The sequence below is a fragment of the Crassostrea angulata genome, chromosome 3, assembly GCF_025612915.1.
Source record: "Crassostrea angulata isolate pt1a10 chromosome 3, ASM2561291v2, whole genome shotgun sequence".
NCBI classification, from domain to species: Eukaryota; Metazoa; Mollusca; class Bivalvia; order Ostreida; family Ostreidae; genus Magallana; species Magallana angulata.
Window position 1 is genome coordinate 34,465,788 of NC_069113.1, and position 20,280 is coordinate 34,486,067.

General features: G+C 33.8%; 2 protein-coding genes across 2 annotated transcripts; one reads left to right on the top strand and one right to left on the bottom strand.

Annotated features, from left to right (window-relative positions):
- Positions 1-69: 69 nt before the first annotated feature.
- On the bottom strand, positions 70-9,711 carry LOC128178442 (nuclear exosome regulator NRDE2-like). Its single transcript, XM_052845605.1, has 10 exons — positions 9,557-9,711; positions 9,158-9,257; positions 8,977-9,029; positions 8,059-8,170; positions 6,932-7,887; positions 4,958-5,218; positions 2,556-3,989; positions 1,868-2,001; positions 1,001-1,072; positions 70-375 (listed from the first exon to the last, which is right to left on the bottom strand). The coding sequence occupies exons 1-10, from the start codon at positions 9,642-9,644 to the stop codon at positions 250-252; spliced, it is 3,336 nt and encodes a 1,111-aa protein (XP_052701565.1). The 5' UTR covers positions 9,645-9,711; the 3' UTR covers positions 70-249.
- A 97-nt stretch (positions 9,712-9,808) lies between these two features.
- On the top strand, positions 9,809-20,232 carry LOC128175076 (uncharacterized protein C1orf198 homolog). The gene is made up of 4 exons (XM_052840485.1): positions 9,809-10,120; positions 16,259-16,309; positions 16,539-17,282; positions 18,694-20,232. Exons 1-4 carry the CDS (start codon positions 9,845-9,847, stop codon positions 18,748-18,750), a joined length of 1,128 nt encoding a protein of 375 aa, XP_052696445.1. The 5' UTR covers positions 9,809-9,844; the 3' UTR covers positions 18,751-20,232.
- Positions 20,233-20,280: the final 48 nt, after the last annotated feature.

Consider the following 20,280-nt stretch of genomic DNA (forward strand, 5'->3'; position numbering starts at 1 on the left):
CTAAAGCTAAAGGGTTGCTAAAATCTTAACCAATTCATTTCCCAATGAAAAATGAAATCCACACAGAAAATTTATAAAAATATTTTATATCAAATACATAAGCATAAAGTTACATGAACAGTTTGATGTTTCAGTTTCATGTCGAAGAGGCATATACACCTACACTATATATCAGTTTAAAGTTTGTACAAAGTTAACTTAACAATTTATCAAATTCTTCGAAATTGCATCACTTGCAAAATCAGATATTCACTGCTGTAAAATATCCATTTCTTCTAATGGGATTTGAAGTCTAATTTCTTTTTCCATCATAAGGTCTGTTATTTCCTCCAGTTTAGAGTCTTTGAAAATTTTCACACCATCCAAATACAAGTCCTATAACCATTAAAAATGTATTAAAAGATGGCTTAAAAAAGAATTTTAAAAAGTTGCTAAAAACTGTACTAAGCATTTTAGGATCGCTCTGCTAATTATAATCAAATGTAAAAATATAAATAATTTAAATGTAAAACATCCTATCACACCCATACATCTACTATACATAATAATACTGGCTATTTTAGATTTTGCAAAGGTTTTTTCTCAGAAATTCCTCATTCATTTGCCAATGTTTACTCGCCACTCTTTGCAAATATTATTTATTGTAAATTTTGTATTTATACATAAAAGTTTGGTAATAGAATGCAATTGTAATACATTTGCATGTAGTGCGTACCATCTGAGAAAAAGGAGCATATACTGTTTTCAACCTGTCATTTAGTTGATCAGTTAGTACTGATAGATTAGGTGTTGTATAATCTTATCACCATTTGTTGTACAGACACCAAACTTGGTACATATATGCATACTAAGGCATAGGAAATGAAATTATCCCTATTCATTTTGACGTCACTAAGTTAAGTGTCAAACTTCTCAGGACATTTGAAGATATTCATCACTTATATGTAATATCCTTTAAAGAGGTTAAATCAGAAATCAAATAGGTAAGAACACAATTTACCTTGACCCACGGACAAAGTTGAAGAGATCTGTAAAACAGCCCACTAGCCCTCTCACTGTGACCAAAGCTTCTCTGAAAAAAACAATGCAATAACTGTGCTGCAGATGTGTAAAAAAAAAAACTTCACTGATAAAATGTTCTCCTGTGTTCCTTTAGACTTTAATTAATTTTTTTTTTTTAGTGTGCGACCATAGATCTCTGGTTCTAACTTTGCATTAAAAAGTCTGTATAACTATGTCAGAAAATTTAAAAATTTCAAGTCCAAAGACTAAAATTAGATCAGACTGTAAAATAATAAATTGTAAACCAAGTAATATACAAACATATGGTAAAATCTGTGGGATTGGTGAGTAATGTCTGCTCATGAATATTTATCATGGCCTATTAACAATTTCTTCTGTATGAAATTAAAAAAACTACTTGCTTTTAAAAATTTAACGTTCAGGATCAGTTCATAACTGCTTATAAACCTCTGATCGAAACAACATTTCTATTTAATAAAAGAATTTTTTTATGGTAAAATGTAACTCACTCCATAGCCGATAGGATAAATTGTTGGGCTTGTGATTTGTACATCCGAGTTCGAATCTTGCAGGGGCTTTTGTTGTTACTTTCTATGTTGAATTTTTTAAATATTCATTTTTATATTCCAAACTGCAAATTTTTCGCTTATTTGACATATGTACAGTTTATTTATCATTATATCTTTCATAATCAAATAATTTACTGTTAATTCGAGTGAATTTTTCCAGATGTGTTATTCCACCTTAATATCTTTAAGTACAGGTACTGAAAACCGCTTTAAAAAATAGGATTGATTTGACAAGAGATTAGAAATGTAAATGAACTCCATTACATTTAACTAACCTCACAATAAAGATACATATTCCATAGAATGGAGCAGTGCTCTAAATCCGGCAGTTCCAAGGACCGTTCCAAGTAACTCCTGATCTTGTTCATCAAACCAGCATTGCCAGCATGGGAAGGAACACCTTCAGGGTCTACCAATCAAAAGAATTAAAAAAATATCTTTTTCAATGGTTTTTACAGTTCAACAATACATTGGAACAAGAGCTTGGCTACTGCATGAGGAAGACTATAAAGCAGGATTTAGACAGAAATAAAGGTTCCCCAGGGTTTCTTACATTTACTTTATATTGCAATACAAATAAGGCTAAAAATACAAAAGGTTTTAATGCACTGCTAAACTTTATCAAATGCATTTATCAAATGCAGATGTAGTGCATTGTTAAATTGGAAAGGGAAATAAAAATATTTTTGTTAATTTCTACATTGTGTTAAAAAGTAAGGGAATTAATTTGATCTATTCCGAAAGTTTTGGCCTGAGAACTAGATATGATCTTGGGGAAACATGCAATACATGTGATCCATTTTTCTCAATATATTCAACTTTTTAATTTGTACTTAGCAGCATAATTATTTCTTTGGAGTAGCAAGCTATAAATGAAAAAAAAAATCCTTCTTAAATTTTTCAGCATAGTGAGTTAAAATATCAAAATAACATATTAGATTCTCAAAAATTAATTGCCCATACCAGCACTGGAGAGTTCTGTTCTCGGTTTTTGTCTCCTTATCAAGGAAGCCACAGCAAACACAGTTAAAACAGGGGAGCTAGCTCTCCCAATATAATGTCCAAAGAATCTGTCCAACCTCCCAAATACCATACTGCCTTTCTCCAGTTCTGTGAACACATGCAAAAAGTACACATGGTCAGGAAATATTTCAAGTGCAGCTTCCACTGTTTCCCTGAGTGGACCTAATGAAGAATGATGAACACACATATGATGATGGATTATCCGGATCTTGAACCTGAAAATCTGTTCAAGGAAACGTTCAAGTTTCTGGTTTAATACACTTCGATTGCTGTCTGCAGTGAGTGAACTCATTAAGTTGAACACTTTGCACTGCACTTTGTTTAATACACATAAGGCGGAGTCCAAGTTCAGATCAGAGAAGACATACTCAAACAAGGCACAGCATTGGGATGTAGCAAGAAAACTGTCCCATTCTTCCTTGCTTCTACTGGTGTCTTTTTCATAGTCTTGCAATAACAAATCCAACTTCTCTTCCATTTTCCTTCTACTCTTTAACTTGCTTACTGCACTTGTACTGTCCGGATTGTTCAGGTCGGAATGGCGATTTTCACAGAAACAAGTTAAAACATGAACACATTTCTTCACAGATTCTGCACTTACGTTGACATGGTCTTTGCTTAACTGAAACAAATTTGCCTCGACAGGAAAATTGAGAACATTTTCGACCAAATTTCTATAAAAAGCTGGTACATATTCTTTTTCAGTGTCCTTGTCTGTACACAACATTGGAATGGCCATTTCAAGCACTTCTATTGCGTCTTTTTGACCACCAAGACTAGAAAGTAACTGACTATATTCCAACCAAGTAGCTTTGCTGTTCCTGTTTGTCGGGTCTTTTAACACATTTTTGGCTGTTTTCTTGAACTTTTTACGATCAACTTTCTCCAAGTCTTTGTTTTGTGCTTGATATCTTAACCAGAGAATTGCAAGTTTGGTATGAAAATCTCCCTGAAATTTTAAAAGTCCTTGTTGAATTGTGTTTCCAATGAATTTATGCAAAAATGCCCTCTCTTGCAATAAATGTGATCTTTTAAAATCTTCAAGTCCGAAAATGTCAAATATCTGTTTCAGTTTTCCATTTTCTTGTTCCATTTCTATTCCTTGACATTTGTCAAATCCAAGAAAATTCAGAAATTCTATCAAAAGTCTAGATGTCATATTCTCTGGCACACAAAACAGGAAATGTGAAATATCATCAAACAAAACAAGCCTGTCTATGTCTTCACAGTCATCCATTGTTTCTCCTTCTGTCAAATTTGGTTTCCATGGTAACCAATGAACTGACTCTCGTAGGGTTTCAATATGTAGCCATGCTTCCCATTTCTCCTTTTCTTGCTGTAGAATCAACTGCTCCTCTTCCTCCACTGATGAATCTATAACATAAAAGGATTTTTAAAATTCTTGAACAATTAGCAGTTATATCACACTGGGCTGCGTTCAAGATCGTAGCTGCTACGTAGGGCTACGTAGTTGAACGGTAAGCTAACCCAGCCACTACGTAGATATTTGTAGTCTAAATATTTTAAGCATCAAGTTCAAGATGGCCACCTTAGCTAACACTTTGTAATAAACATGAAATCTATTTTTTTAGTAATATTTTGTTCATTCTTTAAGTTATAATGAAATTTAACAAGTATATTTCCACTTGAAATTAACAAATTATGTCGATGTAATAAGTCTTTCGTTAAATATTTTCTTCTTCAAATCTGAGACCTAGCAGCTAACCTAGCGGTCCATTCAATAGACCTTAAGATATCTACGACCTAATGGCTAGGCTAGCTGCTACGATCTTGAACGCAGCCCTGAAGTTGAACAGTTCCAGAATTCGGGTTATCACCAGGGAGTTGAACATTTCCAGAATTTTGAAAATCTAACAATATTTCAATAAATGTATAGGTTGATTTCCTAAGTTTAAACTAAGATTCATAATCTGATGATTCTACAAATTAAAGAAAATTTAGAAATCAACCAAAGATTTGCCCTTAGCTTGTGTATTGTAAATAATGAGTCAATGGACCAAACCATATACCATGATATACATGTATTTAACAGTTTCCCCTCGTGAAAATTTTTTATCTTTAGTATAACCATCTCAATTTTATCAAACTTTAGACAATGGCATCAGAATATTCTCCAACGAAAACATCCATCTTTCTCATGCATGAAGTGCACAGGCATTCTAGTTTCTAAAATAAACCTACTTTACATATGTATATGTACCATACCATTATTTCAATATTGCTATTTAATTATATGCAACAACCTACATTTGTATGCCATCAATGTATGTCTTTTGCAACTAAAGAATGAATTAGTTTCAAACAGAATCTCTACACAATACCTTTCTCACTATTTTCACTTTCGGTTGGAAGCAAGTCCTTGTTGTCCATCCAAAAGCTCCACCCTCTGGCCCCTTCCTCCCCGAATCTAGGCAGCCCGCTGTCCCAGAAGCTCTCCAGAATAATGGTCTTGTCCGTCAGTTCTGCTGACTTTAATCGATCGGGACAGCACATGTTCAGCTCTATCATGGCCTGGAATGCAGCAACTGCCTTTTCCTTGTGTCCAGCTTGTTTCAGGAATGAACACAGCCGGACAAAAATATCTGCAAAAATATGCAAGAAATGATAACCAGTGTTTACAAATTTAACAAAGCACTTAAAAATTTAATTGAAGGACAAATAGGAAAGTTACGGTAATTTCATCATTTTTTAATTAAGTCTTTAATTTTTAAACTTTGCATTTACATTGAATCAGAGACAAGAAAAACTTTCCAGATCTGTAACTTTCAATTTTCATTGAGGGTATGATAACATTATGTTGTAGCCAATCTGTGTTGATTAATTTGACCTTGAATTTAGTTTGAAATTAAGGAGGAATATGAAACTGAATACTGATAGAAACTAGAGGTACTGTGAGCAAGCTCACAATTGATACCCCCCGCTAAGAAAAAAATCATAATGCGTGTATTTTTGCTATTATAGAAAATATTGGATGAATCTATTTCACTGACCATTTTCTATAAATAACAACTACTTTATTTTTTAAAACTGTTAATGCTAATAGGAGTAAAAAAACCAATTTCTATCCTTTAATTCCATTTTATTTTAAGTTAACTGTTAATGCATGAGGACATTTGCATCCTTCCTTTAACAACCATGACTCAAATCAAACTCGAATCAAACGAAATCCACATGTCAAGCAGCCATTTAATATTTAAACATTTTGAATTATTGGTATACTGAGCCCGATTTTTTCCGAAATTTTTTTCCCACACATTTTTTTTTTCCAAATAAAAATTTCATGGGGGCAGGCCATTTTCAGAGAAACGGGAATGAAAATCTAAAAATAATTTTATGTGGCCTGAGAAGAGCAAGCTTTGTGTCAAATTTTAGCTTCTAATATTTCCATTAATACAAGCAATGACACAGAAACAATTTAGCATTTTTGAAACAATGACCTTGAACTTCCTCAATTGACCTTGGGTCAAGGTCATGACACACCCTTACGTCATAAGCAATATATGTGTGAACTAAGAACATTCAATGCTTCTCCATAAGGAAGATATGGACCGGACACGAATTTTGCATTTTTTCTGTCAGTGACCTTGACCTTGCACGAATGACTTGGGTCAAGGTCAAGACACATCCTTAAGTCATAAGCAATCTTTGTGTGAAGTAAGAACTTACAATATTTCTCCATAAGAAAGATATGGACCGGACACGAATTTTGCGTTTTTTCTGCCAGTGACCTTGACCTTGCACAAATGACATTGGGTCAAGGTCATTACACATCCTTAGGTCATAAGCAATCTTTGTGTGAAGTAAGAACTTCCAATGTCAATGTTTCTCTATAAGAAAGATATGGACCTGACACTTATTTTGCATTTTTTTTCTGCCAGTGACCTTGACCTTGCCTGAATGACCTTAGGTCATGGTCATGACACACCATTAGGTCATAAGCAATCTTTGTGTGAAGTAAGAACCTCCAATGTTTCTCCATAAGAAAGATATGGACCGGACACGAATTTTGCATTTTTTCTGCCAGTGACCTTGCCCGAATGACCTTGGGTCAAGGTCATGACACACCCTTAGGTCATAAGCAATCTTTGTGTGAAGTAAGAACTTCCAATGTTTCTCCATAAGAAAGATATGGACCAGACACGATTGCACAGACAGACGGACGGACGGACAAGGTGATTCCTATATACCCCCCCCAAACTTTGTTTGCGGGGGGTATAAAAAGGCAAGTAAGAAAGACTAAGAACAATATGCCTCTAATTTTCATGCTTAAGTAAAAAAAAAAAAGAAATTCGTACCAAGTAAATCATTGGACAAATTCTGAGGTAGAGTATGAGTTGTCAGTTTTCCCTCCTGATATTTCACCAAAGTTGTGATACACTTTTGGTACAGTTTGCACATCTTTGACACTGAAAAAGTGGCCAGTCTGCTTTGATTAAACAGCAGATATTGATTCCACAGAGAGATGTTGGTGGGATTATGAAAAATCAAATTCTCCATCTCTTTGTTCACTTCGTCTGCTTCCATGGCCCCCCGACACAGCTGCAGGTACTTAAGTTTTAGAGATATATTTCCCTGGTTCGACTCCATAGCCTTTTTAATGATGGCAATCTTCTTTTCCAATACTGCTGCTTTTGTGATTTTGAAATGCCCCTCAGACTCTGGATACCTCAGAACAGTATCCTGAAATTCGAGGAATTCCAACCATAGATCTACATTGTGAGGTTCCTCCCTTGTTCTGCGGTTGAACTCTGCCGTTTTCTTGTTCAACCTCTGTTCTGTTTCCGTCAAGCAGACATCTTGGTCCTCCATAACAACTCCCACCCCTTTTACGTAATGAGAAGTGCTGTCATCCATCAGTCTCTCTCTTATATCCACATTTTCACCTTTTTCTCCAGAACTTTTTGCTCCAGCACGTGTCTCTGGAGGCAAGGGTATGAAATTGGATTCAATTTGATGGGAATCTTTGTTTGGCAAGAGATGAGACATTGGAGCTTGTGATGTTAGCCGCTTGCTTTCTCTACTGAAATACCTCCTTGTTTTCTCTTTCTCTTTGTGCTTATGGTCTCTAATACAGGTTTCTCCTCCAAGAGTAGTTCTATAAAGATTTGGGAAGACAGCAATGTGTCCTTTGTATAAGGACTCGTATTTCCAGTTATGAATATTGGCTTTACGATCGATCCGAAAAGCATCCTCAGGTTCAAGATAAGGTAACTCTTCTATAAAAACCTTGTTTCCTTGATTTTCTGTAATCCTTCAATTAAAATGTAACAATTATTAAAAATTAAGGTAACTTACTTCTCCATTTTATGCAAAATAATTATTTCTTTCAATAATATGTCGTAAATTTCTATATCCCTCACATGATTAAATTCATGCTTGTCATGGTAAGGTTTTAAACAACATGCATATGAAAGTGACATACTTTGGTTTTATTTTTATTGGAGGACTTGGTGATCTTGAAGCTTCTCTTTTATGAGATTTCTTCTTCTTGTTCTTGTGCTTGTGTGTCTTTTTCTTCTTTCTTTTTCTACTCTCTAAAATGGCAATTCATTATTTAATATGCAAATTATATACTAATTAAGTGCTACTCATCCAAAAAATCATGCAGGAGGCGATTTATTCAAAACACAAAATCTACTTAAAAGTACATGTGTAGTCATTAAAGAAAAGTGTATGTTATATTATATAATAGTACCTGTTTGGGAGGGTAAGTGTTGAAATTGACACCCCGAGAAAACCATTGTCAACCGACGTGAAGCGGAGGTTGACAATGGTAATCGAGGGGTGTCAATTTCAACTCTTACCCTCCCAAACAGGCACAATTTATTTTATTATAATACTGACTGTCTGTATTTAACATGAAAGTATAATAAAATTTATTAATAAGTTAATATAAAAATACTGTTACAAGATAGTTTGCCCCCCCCCCCACAATATACAAAACAAGAAGAGCATATACTCTTTATGCTCACACATGAGAGAATACTCTCAACATAATAAAGGTATCTTAAATGCATTCTTAATGCAATTTAAAAAGAAAACCTTTGCATAGAATTTAGGGCTACATGAAAGTGAAAACAGTAAGTCAGTTACCTGTATATACACAGGGAAGGATGTACAGTCAAACTTCGTTATCTCAAACTACTTAAAACTGTTTAAAAACTTCGAGATATCAGAGTATTTGGGATATCGAGGGTAAAATGTGAAAAAATTTGACATATCCATTGTATGCAAGATATCAATGTTCGAGATATCAGAGTTCAACTGTATATATAATAAATATAATATGTAAATTTTTAAAAATAAAATTATATTTTTCAAAATATTAATATTCAAATACCTGTTTTATCATCTGTATTGTCTGCAGTCTCATCAGAAGATTCAATTATTTCCCTGAGTAATGAAATTATAGATACTTATTACATTGTACCATTTTATAACAAAATGCATTTCATAGAAGTAACAATTAATAAATCTTTTTGTTAGAGGATCAATCATCATAAAAAAGTTGACTGACGCACTGTTTTTGATCAGTAACCGAATCTTCTCTCTGTTCCTGCAATTGTTGTGCTTCATAGGATAAGCTTGGAAAACTTTTGTTTTGTAGCCAGTCCAACTTCACTGAAAATGTATTGATATCCATGTTTCACATTATAGTGTAGAAGGAAAATTCAAATGATGAATTTGTATTAAAATGCATGTGTACAATGAAAATATATGGCAAAGCTGCAACAAAAGACCCTGCAGCTCTAGTTACGAACTCTAACACTCCTAACTATAACCAAGTTGATATCCATGGGCCCTACAGCATCAATAACTGCAGTCAGAGACATAACTATATAACATTAACGTTATTTGTGCCTCTGTTAAAACATTAGCAGTATCAATTTTTTTTTAAAAATCCTAAAAAAAATGTTTACCGTCTGAACTTGTGTTAGATGCTGTCTCATTGTTGTTACAAACTGGGAAAAGAGAGCTCTTGTTAACTACAGGAAAGAGTGGATTCATCGCTTTGGTCGAAACGATGTTCTGACGAAACAAAGTGAAACTAGAATTATATAGATAGATCGTCCAGCTAACATTTCGATATCGAACATCTTCTGTACGAGCTGTTTAAATATTTCATTTCCTGGATTTTCCCCCTTTGTGTCTGTCAGTGTCAAATTTTTATTTTCATTTGAAGTGAAGACAATCGTAATCAGAAAAACATGACGATGGATTCGGCCACTTTAAAGTATTTTTCTTCCATAAATCCACTAACCAAGCGAGTAGTTGGTGATGTAATACTTGTTGAAGAACTCTTGGCTGACCGATGGAGTGCAATGAACCTGAAAGAAAAGGACTCGGCACTGGACGATTTTTTCGTCAAGCCAGACATACGACGTGTGTATCAAGACGCAGATAGACCAGAGAGATATCCAGAGAGTTTCCCTAGATTAACGATATCTTCAGGAGAGAAAATTATCATTGATGAAAATAATGATGTATGTTGAATTGTCAATTGACATGTACATGTTCTGTAATCAGGTCCAGTACAATCTCCAGATTTAGCTATATAGCTTGAATAAGCTAAACAGCTTTATGAAGCTATTCAGAGTAACTTCATTTAGCTATTTTGTTATACGTTTTTCTGAAATGTGTAATTTTTACAGTATGTACAAAAAATCGCACTTTAGTGCAGTGATAATTTTCAACTTTGAACTGTTCTGTAAACAATGTATGTAAAGATTACTCATAAGTTTGCGTCTCCTTAAGAGAATTTGCACTAAAAGTTTTGGGGCAACTGATTCATGACCACACAGTTACTTCTTGAATGAAATATAAAGGAGGTCAGTTATGGTATACAAGATAATTGATTGGTAATAATTTATCACAATGAGAAGAAATCATACTTATCCACGCCTCATTGCACACAAAGTGGTGAACAGTTACCCAAACAATGGAAATAAATTTTTTGTTAAAAGTGTTTAAAAGCTGCAGTGTTAAAACTATCTTTAATTTGGGTCAAGTTTATAATGGTCAATGGCGCAAATATGAGTAGCAAGTTATTTGCGATTTTTCATCCTTTTCTTATAATAAATATTATCTTCAAAAACTGCATATAATTAGCTTTATTGAGCTATTTTGAATAGCTTTATAAAGCTATATAGCTTTTTCAAGCTATATAGCTAAATCAAGAGACTGTACTGGACCTGGTAATTACAAATCTGGTAAACGATTCATCTTAAATCGGTTGATAGGGTCTTCATTTTGAATAAGATATACATTGTAATTACTTAGTCTGTATAGGGTGCGTCTTTTAACCCCAAGGAACCCCAAGGAAACCCCAAGGAACCCCTAGGAAACCCAAAGGAACCCCAAGGAACCCCAATGATTGAAATTAATAACTATTAATACCCAAGGGGTCTCATTGGAGTTCACGGGTCACCTCTTAGTACCCCAAGGACACCCCAAGGAAACCCTAGGATACCCCTACGAACCCCAGTGATAGAAATTATTAACCACTGAAAATCCAGGGGTCTCATTCAAATCCAAGGCTCACCCCAAGGTACCCCCAATGATAGAAATTAATAACTATTAATACCGAAGGGATCTCACTGGAATCCAAGGGTCACCTCCAAGTATCCCAAGGATACCCCTAGGAACCCCAAGGATACTCATAAGAACCCCAATAATAGAAATTAGTAACAAGTGATACCCCAGGAGTCTCATTGATATCAAGGGTCACCTCAAGGAACCCCAAGGATACCACAATGATAAAAATTGATAACTATTGATACCCAAGGATACTTATTGGAGTCTACGGGTCAACTATTGGTACCCCAAGGATACCTGTAGGAAGTTAGGAACCCCAAGGTACCCAAATGATACAATCTAATAACCACCCCAATGGTTTTACTGTAAAAATATTTCTAATTAATACCGAATGACTCAATGGAATATCATAAAAACATCTCTGGGTAACCTTATTTTTAAAAATACTTTATTTTTCAGCTTGTTACCATAGCAACGGTTTTCAATTTTTATTTTTGAAATCTGAATTAAAAAAAAACCATGATAGTGTGTACCAAAAAACAGAGATTTACAATTATTATTCAAATTAAAAGATAAAATCATATTTTGAAATTTCTCTTTAGTTACCATGGAAACACTTTTAAAAGATGTGTTTCCCCATAAATGTTTTACTTGAAAAATGACAATTTTGTTCAATAATTTATTCATTCCTAAAAGCCCCAGGTTATGTACATTACTTACAAGAATATCTCTAATAAGCATTAAAATGTCATTTTTACATCTTTATGCTCTGTTACCATGACAACAGGACCACATAGCAACAAATAAATGTTGTTAGGCTTTATTACTTATTAAAATCTATCAATTAAAACATGTTTAAAATACGAAGATAATCAGTGACTATGCGTGGCCACCGAATTTTGATTCTTAAATAGAATTGATCTTAATATCAAAATCGATTATGTAAATTGACAACCTTTTTAACTGATCAACAATTAAAAATTGTTCATCTTGACAACACTATTAACAATGCTTGTGCAAGTTGTGTATACACATCAGGTATAAACCATCTTATAATTCAAACTGTTTTGAAGCAATATAGAGAATAGATGAATTCATCTTCCTAAGTCAAGGGTTTCCGATCCCTCCACTACTCGGAGTATGCCAGAAGCACTTGACATAGGGAGATGACAAGAATTAGGCGATGAAAGGAAGATATGATGGAGCAATGCAAGTTTTGAGGGATATTCTACTTTGAGTTCATTTGCAGCATGTATACTAAGTTTATCTGACTTAAGGTACTTCACTACACCTTCAAATAGTTTCTCAAATCAGCAGAAAATTACTTGATTATGATAGAGAGCATGAAGGATAAGAAGTATTGTCAAATACCCGGTAGGTAAAAAAATGTGCGATTTTGGATAAAAACAATATTTTAAAAAATTTCTTTTGGTAAACATGAACAAAAGCCAGAGGCGGATTCGAACTCATGATCTGCTGTTCACAAGCCTGATACTTTAACCACAAAGCTATGACGATATACATCTGAATGGATTGATACAAAATTTAAAAAACATTATATCGCCATCTTGTGACTAGTGTCTTAAAAAGTATAAGTTTAGGTGTAGTGAAGTACCTTAAGAGGGCTGGATGGTCATTTTAAACTAAATTATTATTAATCTCCTTATTCGTAGTAGCTCTTGGACAGGGATTAAAGGGCCAACATCACCCTTTACATGTAGACACAATGGCTTCACCATCACTGTTGCAATATATTTACCTTTACCTACATCTCCTTGTTTATTGGGGGTAGACAACCCTCATACCTACATCTCCTTGTTTATTGGGGGTAGACAACCCTCATGAAGTTTGGTTAGCTCCAATGGACTTTTTGTCTGGATTACAAGGGGAATTCAAAGCAAAAGCAGTACACAGTTTGGACCCAAGACAATCCTTATTAATTGTTGCTGAATTTGTATTGATTAATTATGTTTAATAAAAATGTACATCTGGAGAATCCCTACAGCAAATTGTTTATCAAAACTCAAATTAAAACACAATGAATAGTTTTAGCCCTTTTTCACAAAGATGAAATCTGAACTATTATATTACTCTCATTAACTTGTTGAGTCATAGACATGTAGGCCATTGATTGATAATTGACGATATCAAACAATTTTATTAATACTCTCGCGCTCTCTCTCTCCCCCCCCCCCCCCCTCTCTTCCTCTCTCTTACTTAAAATCCTTAAAAAAAGGTGTTTTTTTTATAAGACAATAAAAAATTTCAATAAAAATACAAGGAGAAAGAATAATAAAAAGTATATACCAGCCTGGTTGTATTTGAGGTACATTAAACTTATGATGTGCATAAAAATCAAAGGAAAAGAGGATGCAAAAACTTGGAAAATATGTTTCAAGAAATGCTGTTTAAAAAACTGAACTTTTTTCTATTTTACAACGATTAATAAGCAATTTTTTTAACTTATATTAATATCTCTCGTTGGCACGGATGTTAACACGAGGGGATCATTGGTGTGGGAAGAAGCCGGAGTACCCGGAGAGAACCCACGTGTCCAAGCAGGCGACCGCTATACCCTATCACATACAACCGCTGTCGATAGGGGATCGAACTCGGGTTGCAGTGGTGAAAAGCGTGTGCAAGGAGTGCTGTTTACTGTGCGAAAAAAATATACCCCCCCCCCCCCCCCTTACATAGTAGAACTTTACATACTAAACTAAAAATAATAATTAAAAAAACCTCATTGATTTATATCAACCATTTTAAGCTTATTATTTAAGCTTAAACAGATATCATCAGTAAATAACTTGTGTATTAAGACCGAGAGCTAGTTGTTCCTTTTTCCTAAAAGGAGTCATTCAAATAATCAATGCATCTTGTTTTAGTTTATCAATTTAGGTAATACTAGGTACATGTAAATACCATACAATTGGAGTGTTGTTCGAGTACATAGAGTATATTTAAGGTTCTTCGGGTTGACATTTTTTTGAGAATGTCATTTTTTTCATGTGTGTTTATCAAATACTGGAAAGCAATTAACTTTTACTTGCGGGAAAGAATTTTTCAAGAGGTCCCGGGAACCTCATCCTCACAAATATTTCTTGCTAAGAATCAGTTCTTGCCCTATTGGTGTTAGAACAACACAGTTGTAGATTAAGGTTGATCGCAAAAGTAAGTCACCATAGATGAGTTTATCTTAGGTTATTTGGGAAATAAAGTCGTCACAAATAGGCATTGAAAAACAATGCATATAAAGCATATGATGTATTATGGTCTCCAATTGAACCAAATTACACAGAGTATTAATGGTATACACTAAGTGCCCTGGTGTATCAAAGGTCATAAATGTATGGATGTATCATTGGAGTTCCATAGGGTTCCTTCGGATACCTAGTGATGACCTATCAAGTGTTTTATTTGTATTATTAGGGTATCCTTTTCTATGGTGTATTAAGATTTATAAGTCTGTTTTATTAGGGTATCTTTTAGAGTTTCTTGGGATTTCCGTGGGGTTCCCTAGGCTTTTTAGAGGTAAGTCTGGGATACCAATGAGTCCCCTTGGGGTTCCATTGGGTTCTATGGCGTATCAACTTTTATGAATCTGTATTAAAAGAGTATCCTTTAAGTTCCATGGGGTATCCATGGGGTTCCGTGGGATACCTTGTGGTGTTTGAGATATCAAAAAGACCCCAAGGTGTATCAAGAGATATAAAATTGTGTTATTAGGGCATCCTTAGGGTTCCTTGGGATATCAAAAATTATAAAATTTAAATTACTGGTGTACTGGTATCCTTGGAATTCCTTGAAGTATCTGTAGGATGTGTAAGGGATAACAATGAGTCCCAAGGGGTATCAAGAATTTTAAATTTTTATTATAAGGGTATCCTTGGGGTAATTTTGGGGTTCCTTGAGATATCTTTGGGGTTCTATGGTGTATCAAGAATTATGATTCTGTATTATTGGGGTATTCTTGGAGTTCCTTGGGATATCCTTGTGGTTCTTACAGGTGTGTCTGGAAAGTCAATGAGTCCCCAGGGGTATCAAGAGTTTTAATTTTGTATTATTATGGTATCCTTTGGGTTCTATGGTGTATCAGAAGTTATAAATCTGTATTATTAGGGTATCCTTGGAGTTCCTTGGATATCCATGGGATTCCCTGGGGTTCTTAGAGGTGGGTCTTGGATACTAATGAGTCCCCAGGGGTACCAAGAGTTTGAATTTTTTATTTTTAGGGTATCCCTGAGGTTCCTTTGGATTCTATGGTGCATCAAGAGTTATAAATCTGTATTATTTTGGCATCTTTGGGGTTCCTTGGGGTATCCATGGGGTATCCTTGGGGTATCGAGGGGTGACCCTTGCACTCTAATGAGACCCCCTAGGGTATTAATAGTTATTAAATTCTATAATTGGGGTTCCTTGGGGTTCCTTGGGGTTTCCTTGGGGTTCCTTGGGGTTTCCTTGGGGTTCCTTGGGGTTCCTTGGGGTTAAAAGACGTGCCGGTCTGTATATTGTACTTATAAGTCAGACTGCTAATAATTCAGATCAAATCAAGCAATTTAAGTACAAAATGTCAAACGTGCATCAAATGGACTACAATCAAATCAACTTATTACAAAAACTCAATAGATCAAACAAAAGGTCTATTATGTACAAACTTCAAATACTTAATTATAAAGTTAACACTTCTCTATTTACATTTTGCTAATAATGCAATAATTGCTAGAAAACACAATTACATAATTATATAAATAAAATTGCACTTTTTTTTAATTTCTATCAATAATTTTTTTTATCAAAGTTAGCAATTTGCAAAGTTAGGAGTTTTTATACAACCACTATCTGAGTGACTGAATACATGTATTTTTTTACCCCATGCAGTCGTTATCAATAAATTTGTTTTAAACATTATAAGCAGCAGAGATCTGATAGTGGGAAAAATGATTTTGCAAAGATTTCTAAGCATGCAGTAAATTAATGCACATAATACACTAAATAAATAAAATAAATACAGCATTGATAACTGGAAATTCTTTTACATTTATTGAAATGTTATTGATTAAATTATTTTTTATGTTGTCTTACAACAGTTCTGGACATGGCAAGATGAACATTCAGCTCCTTTCTCCTGGAGATCAAAGGTATTTAACAGCATCATGAACATTAATCAAAAACCTTCTAATTAAAAAAAAAATCTAAAATTATGTGCATGTAGCTGTAAAGAATCAGATTAAACAAATCAGGGGGACTATATTATCAAAAGTAACCTTTAATATTTACTTTTCATTCATTCATTGTCTGTTTTTACTTTTGTGTGTGACAGTTTTTGTTACTCTTTGTGTTTATCAAGTAGTTTATCACTATTTTCAGAGTCAGGAAGATTTAACTTTGGCCGATTTAGAACCAGAAGAGTTAGCCAAACCCTCGTCAAAGGCATCCAAATCCAAAAAGCAGGAATCCAGTTCATCTGCCAAACCACCTGAAACGCAGTTCCTGTATAAGTCCAAAAGCTTATGGAATGATACATTCCCAGAGAAGCTGAAAGAAATGAATTCAGTGAAACATTCTGAAGTTATTTTGACACAGAATAAAACAGATGATTCTACAGACAGAAGAAGTCAAAGCCCAGAGGCCATTAATTATGCATTCAAAGGCAGCAACGGGGATCTTCGGAAACCAGCAACAGAAAAACAACCAAATGGAATCCACCATAACTCTCCGAAAAGAACACCATCCATTAAGTCAGAGACCAAGAACACAAAGTTAAGTTTGTCCTCCTCTTTCTCCAGAAAGAAGCAGCAAGATGGCGAGCCACTGGTCAACAGCACGAGGAAGGACTCTCTGTCAAAATCAAAGTCAAGTTCCCGCGAATTCAACCAGGTGGAACTGAACGCCTTTGACAATCCTGCAATGGCAGGAACCGTGGGGTTGTTAAGTCAGGAGGAGGAGAGCTCGAGCAGCAGTAATTCCTCCCCCGCCCACAAACCGCTGCTGAAGGAACCAGTCAGGCAGACCATGGAGAGGGAGGGGGTGGTCTTTCACCAGCCTTCGTTTGAGGGGGAGGACGGATACAGGACCGCTGAATTGCAACCATTGGAGAGTTCTCAGTCAGAGGTAAATAAAAAAAATAGTTTGATAATTCATATAGTTTTTAAAAATTCTCTGTTGTTCTGTTATATAGTGTTATAAAATTTGAGGTAAGCAGATACAGTAAAATACGATTACAGAGAACACACTTATAATGAATTCACCCATACAGTGAAACCAGTTCATTCCTCCTAATTTCATAAATGTGCTATTAACATTTTGGAGATAACAAGTTATGATTAAATTGAATCAAAAATCGCTTGTCTCTGATGCTTTGTTATTACCATGTTTTACTGTAATAACTTTGATAATTTAGCCGCTTTATGTTATTGGATAATTGTTAAACTTTAACAGATAATGTTTTCCCAGTTTTCCAAACTTTGAAACACTTACATGATATATTTATATATATGGATATCTGTAGACAGAGGTCTAAAGAAAAAGGTATTGAAGCAGCAATTTGTTTGGTTTAGCAGGCATTCATTTTTTTATTACATGGGATGTGGCACATTTTTTTAGTCATAATTTTTCATAATTATGGTACTTACATGGTTAAAAGGTGGAAATAAAATGTAAATATTTCGTAATTCTAAGATTACAATCTTTTTATTCTGAATAACGTAATCAAGGGTATGTAATGCTGATATATACCTGTATGTACATTTTATTATATACACATCAATTTTCCCTTCTTGGTACAGTTGATTTTACAGAGTGTGATCCGATTTTCCGTATCACTACACTGGTTTAACTTTTCCGATTCCATATCACCACTCTCTAAAACTGATGATGTAGTACGCATTAAATAACTTCTGTGTTTTAGCCAGTTTAAAAGAGTTTGTTTCAAAATAGCTTTGTTATATAAGTAAACGTCATACAGTTGATTTTAAAAATATAGTCTTTTAAAAGGACAAGGGTATATAATAAATTTATCATTATAACAGTAGATTGATCCAAAGAGCCGGATCACGTCTCGACGCCAGGCATGGATCATCAGATCAAACTCGACACGATGCGTCGAGTTTGATCTTATGATCTGCGTCTGGCAACTCGACGTGATCCAACCCTTTTGATCAAACTACTGTTATTAAAAATAATAATATATATTTTTTGCCAGTATTCTATGTCATCTCCTCCTTCTCTTTGTATTTTAAATGAATAGCTTTTTAAAATTTCTCTTGATGACTTTTGGATATCCATTTAGCCGTGACAGTGGAAATTAATTTAACATTATCATGCATGTGAAACTGCCTGTGGATTTTAATTTTATTCATGGTATTTCTTTTATAATAATAAATGGCAAGGTTACCTCATAATCAATATAGAGAAAAATTTACATATGACAAAAGTTGAAACATACTGATATTATAAATATGTTTTTAAAATAAAAAAATCTATACATATATATGTGACATGTGCATTTGATTTTGTTTTGCAGGCATTAAATGATTCTTCCATACCCATGACTGGGTTTGATTTCCTAGACAGCTGGTAACATATGAAAATAATATACATGACTAAACTGGACAGAAATACATGTACAATATATGTGTCGGATGTTGACAGCTTCATCATGGACGACTATTCTCCTGGTGATCCATAAAATTTAACCAATTTTTTTAGTAAGAATGGAATATATCTGTCAATATGTTATTTAATAACAATATCCATGTGACAGTCTTCTGAATTTTTCATGATAATTCACGATTATATACATTATATATTTAGGATTTACATCATATTTTACATGTACACGTATATTTGTATTGTATAACATGGCATGTGGGCTTGTTTTCTGTACATGTATGGTTTATACAACTTTTTAAAAAATATTTTTACAACATTCTGCTTGAAAATGGTTGATAATTCATAATTATTCATTTTAGTAACTATGACAACATATTTTCATTCATATATACATGTACATGTCCGTAAAATTTTATGAACAAATTTGATGAATTTCTCTTTTATACATAACAAAGCAGAGTATTGTCATGTACATGTACATGTTTACTGTATGACAGTACGTGTGAATCAGGGTTGTTTTCTGTTTTGGATCAAGTAGTAACGCTTTAAAGGCATACCAGTTAATAATAGTCTTGATCATTTAAATGATTTACCTTTGAATGATCTGACAATACCATGATCATTATTTCAAGCTTCCATATTGTTATTTTGGTTAAAAATATTTATCATAGATCTGACTTTGCACTATCCAGCTTCTATGATTGTATCTGAATGGTTTATTAAAAGCCAGATATTTTTGGAAGAACAGTGTTTATAACATTTTAAGTAGGTAAAATGTTAAATTCATAGCTTCTGTTGTTAGAATTACCTTGAATATTCAAAGCAATTATGGTTAATATCTTTTTTCTCTAGTACATGACAATTTGAGTACATGTAAATTAATGTCATTCCATTGACCGTGCAATCACTTGTGTGCAATATCTACATGTCTTACCATGAGTCCATGAACTCAATACTGTAAACTGTGTTTTTATTAAAAAAATTTTCAATACTGCTGAGATAGGTTAAATTTGTAAATTATCATAAAAAACATGCAATAATAAGCATACACTTAATTTAATTCTTCCATGTTTGTACATGTGAATGCATGCTCTTGTATTATCACATATGATCATATGAATACATGCTCTCGTATTATTACTACAGTATATTGCTTATCATTAGTGTAGATGTAATAAGTCCTGTGCTAGATATTGATATAAGTATCTATCACTCAGTGAGTTTCATCAGCTTAGTTTTATACCTATACCATAGTCCCCTAGTCAATGTGCATAAAAGTAAGAATCTCTTGGGTGATGGATAAAACTTTGCTCTCATATATATTATATACTGTAAATATAATGGTTTCACAAAATCTGTTAACAGAAATTTTTATATCAGAATTTACATTACACAAACTATAAAATTAAAGCAATTTTACTCTAAACTCTAATAAAATTTCAGAATTTAACTTTGAGTCATGTTTTCTGTTTATTTGCATGCAAACAGTATATTATTG